The sequence below is a fragment of the Carcharhinus amblyrhynchos genome, chromosome 6, assembly GCF_965287045.1.
Source record: "Carcharhinus amblyrhynchos chromosome 6, sCarAmb.v2.hapA, whole genome shotgun sequence".
Classification (NCBI taxonomy): Eukaryota; Metazoa; Chordata; class Chondrichthyes; order Carcharhiniformes; family Carcharhinidae; genus Carcharhinus; species Carcharhinus amblyrhynchos.
In genome coordinates this window covers 82103395-82117546 of record NC_137329.1, presented here as the reverse complement: position 1 = coordinate 82117546, position 14152 = coordinate 82103395, and the positions used below count along the sequence as shown (strand labels likewise).

Below are 14152 nucleotides of genomic sequence, written 5' to 3'. Positions count from 1 at the left end.
TGAAGAACGCCCCAAAGTAGGAAGGAGACAGCAATTCAAATTCTGACGGATATACAACAGCTTTGGTAAGATGCAGGCGGCAATGTAACGGATCACATGGGCTGGATTTGGAACTGTACTGGACTGTTGTATGTATGGATGAAGGGTTTTGTTACTCTTCTCATCTGATACTATGAGGCGCAGAGACTGCAAAAAAAAAGTTTTAAACTGGCGAGTGAAGCAATGAGTAAGCTATGAAGCAACGTGGCAACTACAGAAACTGGAAAAACTTCATTTGAAATAGGAAACTGCTCTGGAATCGTTACAAACACTTTATGGTCGACGCCTGTAAAGTGCAGTATTTCTATCCCGTCTTTTTACTTTGCAAATAAAATATTGTTAAAGATGAGCTTGTACTGTATACGTCATTTTTGATTAAATGAATTTAGAGTTTGGGTTTCTTCTTCCAGTTGTATATGGAACTCTATGCCTGAAGGAGTCCATATGATCTTCAGCTTTCCTGGTGGTTCAATTCGCCATTTAAATAGTTTAAGATTGTGTGTTTGGAAAAGATAGCGTATGAAATATTAAACAACACGGGCCGTTTTCCGAATACATGGGGCAGATTTGAGGTTGTGCATTGGAGGATGCAGTATTCCAGAGCAGTCACGCCAGAGATACTCCACGTTATGGATAAGATGCTGACTTTGAAGACTGGAAATGACTAATAGCCCTTTGCTAATCGAGAACTTTAAAATGAAGCATTGGATTTGACCTTCAGGAGGTCGACCACAAGTCATCCACAATACAGGAGGCAAAACAGTCTCATCCTTGCAACATACAAAAGGCAGATAGACCACACAGTTGTGAGCAAATCAATGGGCTGTTAAATCTGAAAGATACAAAATGAGGAGGGAAGTCATAATCCTACCATGAAAGCTATGAGTGTTGACATACTGATTACTGTTCTCAATATTAACCAGTTACGAAGGCTTCCAGTATTATCAAGCAAATCTGTTGGGCCAAGTCAATGACAAAATTTAGGAATTTGCATTACAGACCAGTCCAAATGAGAATAACCTTATTAGAGAAGAAAAATGAAATACGTATATCAGTTTTTACCGCAAGATGTGAAATTACAACAATTCCATAATCTTTAGAAAGTGAAAATACAGAATTAACAGACAATGGCTAAACCTACAACTGAGCATGCATGGTGAATGGGAGTAGTACACTTCAGGGTGTATGTATGTATAGATCGAGTACAAGATTCCATTACATCAGAAGATTTAGAACTGGTTAAATATGTTACAAAAGTCAATCTTTGTAACAGGAATCTGTCAAATCAGATTTATTTACAAGGAGTTTCTTACAGAGGCAGACGACAGAGGCAAAAAATTAAATAAAAATACAGTGAAGATATGTAGAGAATGTGCAAATAAACTTTTCCACTTCTGCTGTCCTTTCAGATTTTGAAACAAAATGCCAGGCACAAAGAATATACGATTTGGCTTCTCCTTTTCGCAAACCATTTCAGATTCTGGTTTATGTGCAATATAAATCCCTAACACAAGGTACTCTTTATATCCAAAACAAATCATTTTCTAAACAATGCATTTGCTGTTTTTGCACACAAAGACAACAACTACCAGGAGATTACCCTTCAGGATTGCCATGAGTTTTGAGAAAGCATGGATTAAATAAATTAAATAGTTGCATATTATCATTGTACCTCTCAAAAAAGCAGAGCCTCTATTAAAAAGGATTGACAATGGAATTCAGGGCAAAGAATCACCAATTAAATCAAGTTCTCTCTGGGTGGAATCAGATTTTTCAGCCTTTGCAGAATTTTAATTGTACTGTAACTGTTAAAAAGCTTCAATTTCAGCTGAAAATCCAAAGTGATTTAACACTGCAACTTTTATCAACATCTCAATCTCAGTTATCCATCCTCTATGGAAATGAGGCACAAAAAATGTAGAAAAGAATGAAATTGCTTTTAAAGTTTAGGAACACAGTGAAAATCTTAAATGGGAAAATGAAGATTATAACAATATGGAAACTATTCTATACATGGTCAACAGCAGGATTCTGAGGAATGTGGAGGAACAGAGAGATCTTGGGGATCATATCCACAGATCTCCGAAGGTTGCCACTCAACTGGATAGAGCCATGAAGGCAGCTTATAGTGTGTTAGCGTTTATTAACAGGGGGTTTGAGTTTAAGCATCGTGGGGTTATGCTGCAACTATACAGGACCTCGGTGAGACCACATTTGGAATACTGTGTGCAGTTCTGGTCACCTCACTATCAGGAGCATGTGGAAGCATTGGAGAGAGTACAGAGGAGATTTACCAGGATGCTGCCTGGGTTGGAGGGTAGGTTTTTTGAGGAAAGGTTGAGGAAGCTAGGACTTTTCTCTTTAGACCAGAGGAGGATGAGAGGTGACTTAATAGAAGTTTATAAGATGATGAGGGGGATAAGAGTGGACATTCATAGACTATTTCCTCGGGTGAATGTAGCTGTTACTAGGGGGCATAACTATAAGGTTCACGGTGGGAGATATTGGAGGAATGTCCGAGGTAGATTCTTTACTCAGTGGTTGGGGTGTGGAATGCACTGCCTGCTGTGATAGTAGAGTCAGACATTTTAGGAACTTTCAAGTGGTTATCGGATAGGTACATGGAACACCCCAGAATGATAGGGAGTGGGATAGCTTGATCTTGGGTTCGGACATAGTTCAGCACAACATTGAGGGCTGAAGGACCTGTACTGTGCTGTACTGTTCTATGTTCTATTCTGTTTCCTAAAATGGAGACAAGAAGTGACAATACTTTGCGCAGGTACAACAAATGATCAGGGATCCTGAACAACTGAGCCAGCAGTTTCAGAAACTGGGACCAAATAAATAAACTATCCATAAAACCACGATGGGGAGATTACAGACTGCTCAGGAGAATGGTGACTGATGGTGGGAAATAATGAGGCTCAATTATAGCAGCTGAATGAAAGTCAACAACAGCAATAATAAATCTTGAAAACCAGGAAAGGTAGATCTCGGTGAATTTTAAACATTTATTTAGATATTTTTCAGTTAAAAGTTTCATTCCATAATTGCAAATCTGTATTGAGAGTTTGCTCTTTGATTCTGATGCAAGATCATCAAAAGGACTATAATGTAAAGATACTGATGTCAACATTCATTATTATTTCAGTTCCAAATATTCCCCAAATTGCATTTTAACAAGCATTAAGCACAGCCCTTTATGAATACATTAAATGCAAATTCCTAATCACAGCCTTCATCTCCATAAAAACTGAACATTAGGCTATTCTCCATTAACCCTTACACTGCTAAATATGCACTACGTATGATTAGAAAAAAATGCTGTTACTTAGCACTTTAAGGGTTAAAAATCTTTGTCCCCTGATTGTGTTCAGAATTTTCACAAGAGGACTGGAATTCCTATTTGAAAAAACTTGACCTAATTTCCAACAGACATGGAAGAAGCCAGGAGTATAAATATTTAATTAAGTAACAGACATAAGTAAGGGGATTTCAACTGAAAATAGTCATGATAGACAGTATTGCTGCATACAGTATAAAACACTTACTGTGCATCTTTGCATTGAATCACAAGACAGTATTGCTGAACAGTAAGACACAAATGAGTTGTCTGTAAGCTGTGCATTTATGTGACAATTTACTTCAGAAGGGTGCAAAATTCTACTCAGCTTCAGCAACAACGAAGTACTGAAGGAACTGAATAGAAGAGCTGTATTTAAAAAAGTTATAGTGCTATGCGAAGCTTTAATAAGACTTGCTTCTTCTTAGGTACAGAAATTGCATGGTTTTGAAAAAATAGTGTTGCTATTCTGGCTTTTACAAGCATAATTAAAGTTCATGTCGACTTTGCTCCTACTCAATCACACAATTTATTTTGTTGTTGGAATGAACACATTCATATGTAGTTCCTTATACGTCCCAACACAAATTTTGCATAGGGAATATCTTTACCCACAATGCTTTGTCAAATTAATTATTAAATGAGGTATTGCACAGATTATGAAAAAGAGCAAAGGCAACAAAAATATACAGCAAAATCTGCAGAACATTTACAGGACAATTTTACAAGATTCAGAAAGACAGGAAGTTTTACAGTCTTGCACAGAAAATCTAATCTTCCCATTCATCATCATCATCAAAGTCTTCTTCCTCATCTTCATCCTCATCTTCATCTGCAAACAATGTTGGACTCAGTTTATAGACATCAAATAATGTTGTTGAATGACATTTCTTCAGCACCAATACTTCAGGATACTTAATTTTATCACGTTTGATTCAACTACCTTGCATTCATTTAGCATCTATAGCAGAGGCAACATGTCCCAAAGCATTAACATTGCCAGAAGGAAGAGGAATCATTAAACCAAAGGAGGAGTAATGGGAACAGGTGATGGTTTGGAGAAGGGAATTGGAACCATGAGATCTTTATTGAGAGACTTTTGAGACCTGAATAGCTGCACTGCCAAAGGTGAGAAGTGTGCTAACTACAAGTAGTTGGAGTCTGAGAAAAGGAGATGGAGTTTGGAAGGGTGTTTTTGTGAGCATGAGCGCACGTGAGGAGAGATAGAGTGGAGGAGTATTCACAGGGAGAGATGAGATGTGAGTGAGAGAGGAATAGGGAGAGAAAGCAAAGTTATAATTTGAGGGTGACTTGGAGGCATCTTTGGCTTGGTAGATAGTAAGAAGGAGAATGCCACATTGGGAGCTGAATGGATGGTCTCCATATTGTGAGAATGGGTGTTATTTTTTATTTAATATTTTTGGGGAATATTGAGCTATTCTGTAAAGAGGGCAGTGTCTATGTGTGAAAATGATTTAATTAAGCTGGGGAAAGATTAATGGATACCGTTTGTCTGGAAAAGTTAAGGGGTGAAATGAGTGAAGTATTAAATGTTTGCATTTGTAATGAAGTTGGGTCAGGTGGCTTTATAAGAAATAAATAACATTTATAAATTTGCATTCGGAGATAGAGAGACTTAGATTTTTCAGTTGTTAAATTTCAAAGGGAAATAAAAGGCTGCTACAGCCTGCAAAGGAAAGGTTATTACATTTTACTTGATCCCAAATGTGGGGGCAATAGGAAATACATTAAAGGATTTTATATTTTAGAAAAGATAAGTTTAAAGAAGTGCTGAGAACAATGCAATCAAAGTTGAAAGGGGGAAACATTATGCACGGATGTTGAGTTGAGGTTGACTGAATGGGGAAGGCCTCCTGAAACCAGCTCTGGGCGAGGAGAAGTAAAGTTTAAATTAGCCACCCAGTCAAGCAGAAAAGTCTTGTTCTTAAGTTTCTTGGATTTCTGTAGAGCGAAGAGGGGTTGAGAAGTTGGCTGGTTTACCTTTATTAATGCAGCAGCAGTTTTTCTTGGGTAATATTACTGGATTTTTATAATTACGCAACTATAAGGGAGTTTTGCCTGGAAGATGCCTACTTGTGGGCCAGACCAATTAGGGAGTGTTTGGGGGGGAATGTTTGTAAAACTATTTTAACTGTGTAACTATAATCTTGTGTGCTTAAGTTTTCTTCTTGTTAATAAACCTTTAAATTTTCATTTTAAAATCCCAAAAGTATTATTGGTTGACTTGCTGCTGAGATTCATATATTTTCTTCTCGTTTTCAGAATAGAAAAAAAAAGTTATAGCCCATAAACCAAGTTTCCTCTGGTATTTGGTTAGCTCAGTAATTAATAGTTATGACCACAGTAGGTTATGACAAGGAAATGTAGACTTGTTAGAGGTGAGGTGAGTGGAAGTACATTGGAGAGGAGTTTAAGTAGTCTATTGGTAGCACAGAAAAGACTGACGTATCTTATTTGCCTGCTTGGCTGATTCTAGAGTCAAAAGAGATTTTGGCAAAGGCCAGTTTGTCCATTGGAGCTTGATTTGATTAAGGTGGATTTGGCAATGGATAGCTAAGGTTTTATGCATCATATATGCTCAAGATTGTGCCCCTTACATTAAGGGAATAAAATAGTTGAATCAAACAATTCTTTTTGGAATGAAGAGCAAGGGTGCTTGAGTTGTTGAATAAATTAACTGCAGGGATATTGGAGAAATAGATGACCTCAGGACATGGCAGCAGGAAATTATGAGTGCAATAAAAGGAAATAGGGTGTTGAAGGAAGTGATGCTTGGGAAATGGAAAGAGAAGGGAGTTTGTGTGTTTCTTCTACATGAATGTCAAGAAAATAGAATTGTTAAAGCAATTGAAAGGCCAACGCTTAGAAATTCAGACTACTGAATTGACATCAGTTAGGGAATGGATTGAAAATGGTTAGAACAGTTTACATGAATGGAGGGCCTTAGTGGGCACAAGAGAGCAGCAAATTCAGTAGAGAGGGGCAAGGAATGTTCTTCAGATGGACACTGATATCGCCAAGGATCTGCTTATTTGTAAAGCCGAAGGGACAAGGCAAGATATCAGGGCAGGGCAGTAAACAATTAGAATTTTAAAAGGAGAACGGAGATTAAAAGGGGAAATTGCCTGTGTAAGAAAGGTGGCAAGGTATGAAATGATAACAGGGGTCATTGCCTCTATAGTGCTTTGGGTAGCGTAGGTGGTGGTATCTTGAGGCTGAGAGAGACTTATATAGGGAGCAAAGTGTCATCACTTAAACATCCATGAAATTTGGTACCTAATAAGAGATCATGAGGGCAAAATGAAAATGCTTAGTGATTTTTTTGTTGAATCTAAGATGGCATTTTAGTCCAAGGTGTATGCGCTCTGAAGAATAAAAAGGCAAGTTCCATCACTGAAAAACAATTTTTCTAGATAGCAGTATAGCTAGATTGTAGATGCGAGGGCTTTTTGTTCAAAGATCATAGACTGGACATAAAATACTTGTACAGTTTTATTTATATTGTTTATAGATGCTTATTCAGTCTAACATTTCTGGTAACATTATAATGTGTTAGTATGTTATCGCAGCCTGTTGCAGTAAAATATTGTTCTTGGATACTTCATTAAATGTCAGTCATACACCCAAGAAACCTCTTTCCTCCTGCTAGTTTATACCAGTAACAACAAGGACTACCAGGATTAGTCTTGCACATTAGATTTATTTGAAAAAAATTCAAATGTCAGGCGTAATTTCTGGATTCAAAGTGACAGTGACTATTTAAAAACCTCACCTGAAGAATGAATGGCTTTACTCCTTTTCTGCATGACCTCCATCAGTGCTCCCACAATTCCTGCTGTAGGAGTAGGTGTTGATGGAGAAGAAGAATCCTGGTCATTTACCTGTAAAGGAATTGACATATCATTACTTGAACTGTAGAATATGCAACACATTAACAACTTGGTTAATGCAATGGTTGCAGGTTTTACTTAATAACTGGCATGACCTATAATGCAAATCCCAACAGTAACAAACAAAAGTGGCTTCGTTGAATTCAATGAATCTTTGAACTAATTATTATTGAATTGGCTGAATGGCCTCCATCTGTGCCATAATCATTAATATTCTCAAGTCAGCACGGGACAGCAGAAACTATTAGAAATTTGAGTTAATCACAACTGGTTTCATTTTTTAATATTATTAAAATTAATTCAAGTCAAATTTCAGTAAATAAACATTAGATGGTAAGATTCAATTCAACATAGCACTTATGCCAGTCACTAATACTTGAAAAGAGAAACAGACTTGAACATCAGTGAACAAAGCCTATTTTGCAGAATAATTCAAGTTCTGATTTATCCCTGTATTTCAGTTAATTTTCTACTGTACTTGCATTGCTTTGTGTAGTAAGAAGCATAAGATATCAAATCTTTCATAAATGGTCACAATTTGAACTAAATCATCATTAAGAAAAGATAACTTACAGTCTTAAGTTGTATACCCTGCCGTATTTGGTCTAACAGTGCATCCCTTCCTGAGGAAGACACTGGTCGACTGCTTTGTTCAACTCTCTTCAGTTGAGTACCTTCTCGAATTTGATCCAGAAGAGCTGACTTGTTACTATTAGGTGAAGGAAGAGCATCATTTTCAGTGACCATTGCAAGGAGTGGAGGGGGGCCAGAGGGTGGGGGGCCAGGAGGTGGTGGTGGAGGTGGTGGTGGAGGTGGTGGTCCAGCAGATGCTGGACCTCCAGAAACAGGATGGGGAGGTGGTGGTGGTGGTGGTGGACCTGATGGGACTGGTGGAGGTGGGGGTGGAGGGTATAACCTGCTAGGTGGTGGTGGAGGTGGAGCTCCTACTCCTGGCCTAGAAGGTGGTGGTGGTGGAGGAGCTGCTGAAGGAGCTGCTGAGGGGGCTCTTGATGGGGGTGGAGGAGGTGGTGCGCCTCGCCCACGAACAGGCGGAGGAGGAGGCGGTCCTGAACTATGAGGAGGAGGGGGTGGTGGTGGTCCTCCTCTGGAAGGTGGGGGTGGAGGCGGAGCTGAAACAAAGTAAAGCAACAGTATGAATTTAAGAATCATATGGGAATTTATCAAATAAATTTACTAAGAAAGAAACGTACCGTGAAGCCTTCCACCTTCATATAAAAGAAAACTAACTCAGTTAATTACATTTAAATTGGAGAGTCAATTACCACTTTTAACTTCAGTTTTCATTTAATACAATACAAACTAGGCTTGTTATAATAATTTAAATAATTCGAGAGTTACAGTTGATTTAACCAAGAGCCATGCATCACCATCTGCAACATAACAGGTGTAGTTGCATGGCTAACAGGGAGACTTCTTCAAAGCATGATGAAAAGAAACAGCCAACCTCTCAAACATAAAAAGCTGAGTTTGTGGTTCAGACAACAGCAAGAAGAAAATGAAAAATGAAACCAGACCGCTGGCCGAGCAGATCCCTGGGACATTTGACCTTCGAGGGTGCAAAGGCTACTATTGATAAGAAGCAGATGTGTCCTGTTTTCACGACCCTTGGACAAATGATCTCAACTTTGGGAGGTTTTGGGCAGACAAGCAGAAACAGTACAAAGGTGCAAGACTCAAGGTAATAGCAGCAGCAACCCATTGCGAAGGAGGATAATGGGCCTGATTTTACCATTTTCATTTTAAGTGCTGAACCTGGGCATAATTCAGATCCCATTTAGAAATCTGCTTTCAGGTGCTCCCATGCGCACACAGCCTGAAAAAAATCGTGGGTCCCATTTGCCCTGTGGGCGGGGCTTAGTTGGTTGAAACAATTGGAGCTTTGAACTGTGCATGTGCAGTTTGAAAAAATTTTGAAAAAGCGTGCCCACGTCAGATCGCTTCTGGGCTGCAAAAAGCCAAGAAAGCAGCCCAGGAGTGAAAAGCAGGAGCGATAGTAACAACAGACATCACTGTCCCCCTTATCCACCACCCCCCGCCCCCACTACCCATACCGATCACGACCCCCTTGCCCCCCCCCGCCACCGATTGCCCACAGAGTGGCAGCAGATCCCTTTGCCCCCCTCCCCTAACAAGAGATCCATCTGCCCCACCCCCACAAGTGAGTGATCGGGCCTCACCCACGCACCACCCCCCTCCCCCCCAAAAGAGGAATATCTGAGCCACCTCCTCCTCCCTTACCAGACAACAATCGCCCCCACACCACCCAACAACCACCTATCCTGGTCCCTGCCTTGCCGACACTATAGTGAAGGAAGCCCATCAACATCTCCACTTTTTCAGAAGACTAAGGAAATTTGACATGTCAGCTACAACTCTCACCAACGTTTACAGATGCACCATAGAAAGCATTCTTTTGGTTGTATCACAAGTTGGTATGGCTCCTGCTCTGTCCAAAGAAACTAGAGGTCGTAAAAGAAGCCCAGTCCCTCACTCAACCAGCATCCCACCCACTGACTCTGTCTACACTTCCTGCTGCCTCAGAAAAGCAGCCAGCATAATCAAGGACCCCACGCATCCTAAACATACTCTCTCCCAGCTTTGTTCATTGGGAAAAAGATACAAAGTCTAAAGACATATACCAACTAACTCAAACAGCTCCTTCCCTACTGCCAGACTTTTGAATGGGCTTCCTTGCATTAAGTTGATCTTTCTCAATAACCTAACTATGACTGTAACACTTCATTCTCTCCTTTCCTTTTCTATGTATGGTATCTTTGGTCTGTCTAGTGTGCATGAATCAATATTCACTATATACTCAATACATGTGACAATGATAAATCAAATGATAAGCAAGCTTATATCTGTGGAAATGCATTATATTCTCAAGAATGTTAAAGCAGGGCAGATAGGCTTTAAGTTAATGTTAATAATATGTGTTACACCTGAATAGCTTTTAATATTATGTAGACTCTTAAAATCAAGTTAAAAATCTAACTAAGTCCAATGGCAGGATTTTGATTCTAATCCAGAATATGACCACAGAATTAGACAAGAGAACTCTTTTTTTAGAAAAATCTTTGGATTATATATCTTTTTATACCATAGCAATTTGTCTGATCCCGTTTGTCATGACCTCTCTTTGTAACCATCCTGTTCTGTGTAAATGCTCAGAATATTGACAATTGTCCCATTTACATCTTTTTTCAGAGTACTTATTTCAAACATTTTAGTGGGAGGGATGACCAAGAATTATTGTTTTACCAGTAATTTTCTTCCCCAATTATTTAAGCATCCTGCATAAACTGAAGGAGTCTTTCAAGTAGCACCAATGTAGGAGAAGGAAGGAAGGAAGGAAGGAGGCATCAGCTGTGATATTGTATTCTTGCTGTCAAAACAGATCTACAAACATTTCCTGGCACTGGCCAAATAAAAACAGCAATGCCCAGTAAACATGCAAGAGACACTTGATATCAGATGCTGTTAGTGGAGCAAACCTGACAAGAGAACCAATAGCTGTGGAACATGCAAATAACCTTTAACCAGACCTTAAGTTTACTGGCTAAATGATAAAATAGAGAACTTATTCTATTAGCCTTGTAATATTTGGTATCACCAAGATCTTTATGTCCAAACTTATTTTGTAGAAAGAAAGAAATAACTGTATTTTATAGTGAAACATACAAGGGTTGGAAGAAGAGGTTGCAGTAATTCCTGACCTAAAATGAAGTAAGTTGCCTTGGAGCGGAATCCTGACCAAGCTCACCAAATCCTCCAGGCTCATATCAAATAAAATAGGGTTGATCCAACCTAAACCATATAAACTGAGTAAACAGTTAAACAGTTTCAACAAGATTATCTTCCAGGTAAGAATCTTTAAATTACACAGAGGAAGTCAATTTCAATGCCACATTCATGCAGCCCACAGAAAAGATACAAAGGTGCATGAATCGACTGATCTAGATGTTCATGAATGTAATAGTGACCACGTATACTTGAATAAAATTGGGCATTACTATGGATCTGACTTGATACGCCTGAATATTAATCTCACAGGAGAGCAGACCTGCTACCACACCATTCTGCAAACTTGTGCCATCTGCGATAATAAATCCGCACAGTGGAAGTTTTCTAGAATGGAATTAGGTCTTAACAACCATCAAAACCCAGAGGCTGATGAAAAATTTCAGCTCCGGATGCAGAATCTGATTTCTGCAGGCCCTACTTGTGAGGAAGCAAAAATTGGTTCTTTACTTTGTCAAAAATTAGCAAAGCTATAGTTGGAGAGATGATAGGGAAAGGAAACTAATGTGTACAAATCTCACTGAACCAGAGTGGATGACTATTTGGGAATGCAAACAGATCAAACCCCAGTTTTGTTTTAGATTATTCTCTAAGATCAGCTGAACTTGAACCTTCCACATGGACAATATTCCCATCATGAGTTGTTCACTACTGTCTAAAAACAAACTAAGCTAGATGTCATTCATATCTGGCAGTATTTTCCTGTAACATTGGAAATCAGGACTTTACAGGGAACCAAAAAAAATTCATCTAACTCCACCACAGTAGCCACTGTAAAATTGGCACCAATTTCAGTAACCTGGTTCTTGGACGAACACTCATTGCAACAGTATGTTTTTCCATTCTGTCGTCTTATGGTAAAGGTGTTATGAAATCAGCCAAATTACAGCATTTTAAAAAGGACAGAATTCATTTGTGTGACCAAATTGCAACAGCACCCTATGAATATAGTCCTAGAATTTCCAGAAGATTTTCTGCAAAGGGGATTTTAGTTTCTAGAAAAGTGATCGAGTACTAATTACATTGGATAAACAGGTATTTTGAAAAACTAGAGATGGGAAGAATCAAATAATCAAGTAAGAAGCTACAAAGAACCTATAAAAATTACAAAACCCACAATACTGAACTGGCAATGCTAATCGCCAAATCAACTTTTCTTGTTTTGAAATATATGTTGTACATCAGTGTAGCCAAAAGGACCAATAAAACAAATAAAATCTATTTTCTTGCTTGTGGGAAACTAATGAAATATAAATTGGTCCTCAATGAAAATCAGCTACAGTAACCAGGTCAAGCTAAGTATTGTGCAGTTGGGATAATAAATCCCAAGATTTAACATTAATATTTTTAAGGCCAAGAAGCAGGAGTCTTCAAAATGAAATCCAGCTGTTAGTGTGTGTGAAATGAATGCACTATGTTTCAATCAATGCATTTTTTTTAAAACAGGAAACTTCAAGCAAGCACACTTAGACAAAAAAACCTACCAAACCATTGTGGTGAACCTGTAGAAGCAAAACAAAATGGAAAAATGTATTTCATGCTGAGAGCCACTATTAGTATTCAAAAGGGGCACTCTAATGAAATTAAACATTAAAGTAGCTCAGACGTTATGGATTCCAGAATACCTAAGGAAATCAGAAGAGATGCAAGAACAAAGAACAAAGAACAACCCAGCACGGGAAACAGGCCCTTCGGCCCAACGAGCCCACGCCGCTGCATCTTCCTACACCTACCCTGCCCTGTGTGTATGAGAGTGGAACCCCTAATGTAGCCAGATTCAGGGGAGCATAGTGTCAATTTGGTATACCAATCAGCCTAACATAGGGCAGAATTTTCCAGCCACCTGCCCCAAGTCAACACATCTCTAAACGGTCCCCCAAATTTTCTGTCCCCCCTGCTTATGATTCCCGCAGTGGGCGGAATAGGAAAATTCCACCCATAGAACCATAGAAAATTACAGCTCAGAAACAGGCCTTTTGGCCCTTCTTGTCTGTGCCGAACCATTTTTTGCCTAGTCCCACTGGCCTGCACTTGGACCATATCCCTCCACACCCCTCTCATCCATGAATCCGTCCAAGCTTTTCTTAAATATTAAAAGTGACCTTGCATTTATCACTTTATCCAGCAGCTCATTCCACACCCCCACCACTGTCTGCGTGAAGCCCCCCCTAATATTCCCTTTAAATTTTTCTCTTTTCACCCTTAACCCATGCCCTCTGGTTTTTTTCCTCCCCTAGCCTCAGTGGAAAGAGCCTGCTTGCATTCACTCTATCTATACCCATCAAAAACTTATACACCGCTATCAAATCTCCCCTCATTCTTCTATGCTCCAGAGAATAAAGTCCTAACCTATTCAATCTCTTTCTGTAACTAAGGTTCTCAAGTCCCAGCAACATCCTTGTGAACCTTCTCTGCACGCTTTCAACCTTATTTACATTCTTCCTGTAACTAGGTGACCAAAACTGTACACAATACTTTAAATTCGGCCTCACCAATGCCTTATATAACCTTACCATAGCACCCCAACTTTTATACTTGATACTCCGATTTATAAAGGCCAATGTACCAAAAGCACTCTTTACGACCCTATCCACCTGTGACATCACTTTTAGGGATTTCTGTACCTGTATTCCCAGATCCCTCTGTTCAACTGCACTCTTCAGAGTCCTACAATTTACTCTGTACGTTCTAGTTTGGTTTTGTCCTTCCAAAGTGCAATACCTCACACTTGTCTGCATTAAATTCCATTTGCCTTTTTTCAGCCCATTTTTCTAATTAGTCCAAATCCTCTGCAAGCTTTGAAAACCTTCCACACCCCTAACCTTAATTTTCAACATTCGCAAAATTCCTCCTTCTAAGCAAAACTCAACAGCAGGGAATCTTACATTTTAAAAACACATACGCTAGAAAATTAGAGGCCAAGGTGTTTTACCACGCTTGTGGATACTTCTTAAGTCTTGATAAGATTTAGTTAGCAAGTAGCCCAGTGATCTGTGCTGAGATTGCTCTTGCTTTCAGTTTTATGTAATGGATG

At 39.1% G+C, this 14152-nt stretch overlaps 1 protein-coding gene across 2 annotated transcripts in view; it reads right to left on the bottom strand.

The window, feature by feature from the left end:
* Positions 1–3039: 3039 nt before the first annotated feature.
* The window catches only part of LOC145344044 (actin nucleation-promoting factor WASL-like), an 84831-nt gene continuing 73718 nt past the window's right edge, over positions 3040–14152 (bottom strand). The window contains exons 9-12 of one of the 2 annotated variants that reach the window (XM_080190788.1): positions 12603–12620; positions 7870–8426; positions 7179–7287; positions 3040–4217 (exon numbers count right to left, since the gene is read on the bottom strand). In XM_080190788.1, coding sequence (XP_080046914.1) covers positions 4156–4217; positions 7179–7287; positions 7870–8426; positions 12603–12620 — 746 coding nt within the window. In that variant the 3' untranslated portion in view covers positions 3040–4155. The remainder of the gene's footprint in view (positions 4218–7178; positions 7288–7869; positions 8427–12602; positions 12621–14152) is intronic. The other variant, XM_080190789.1, reaches the window with a different exon arrangement.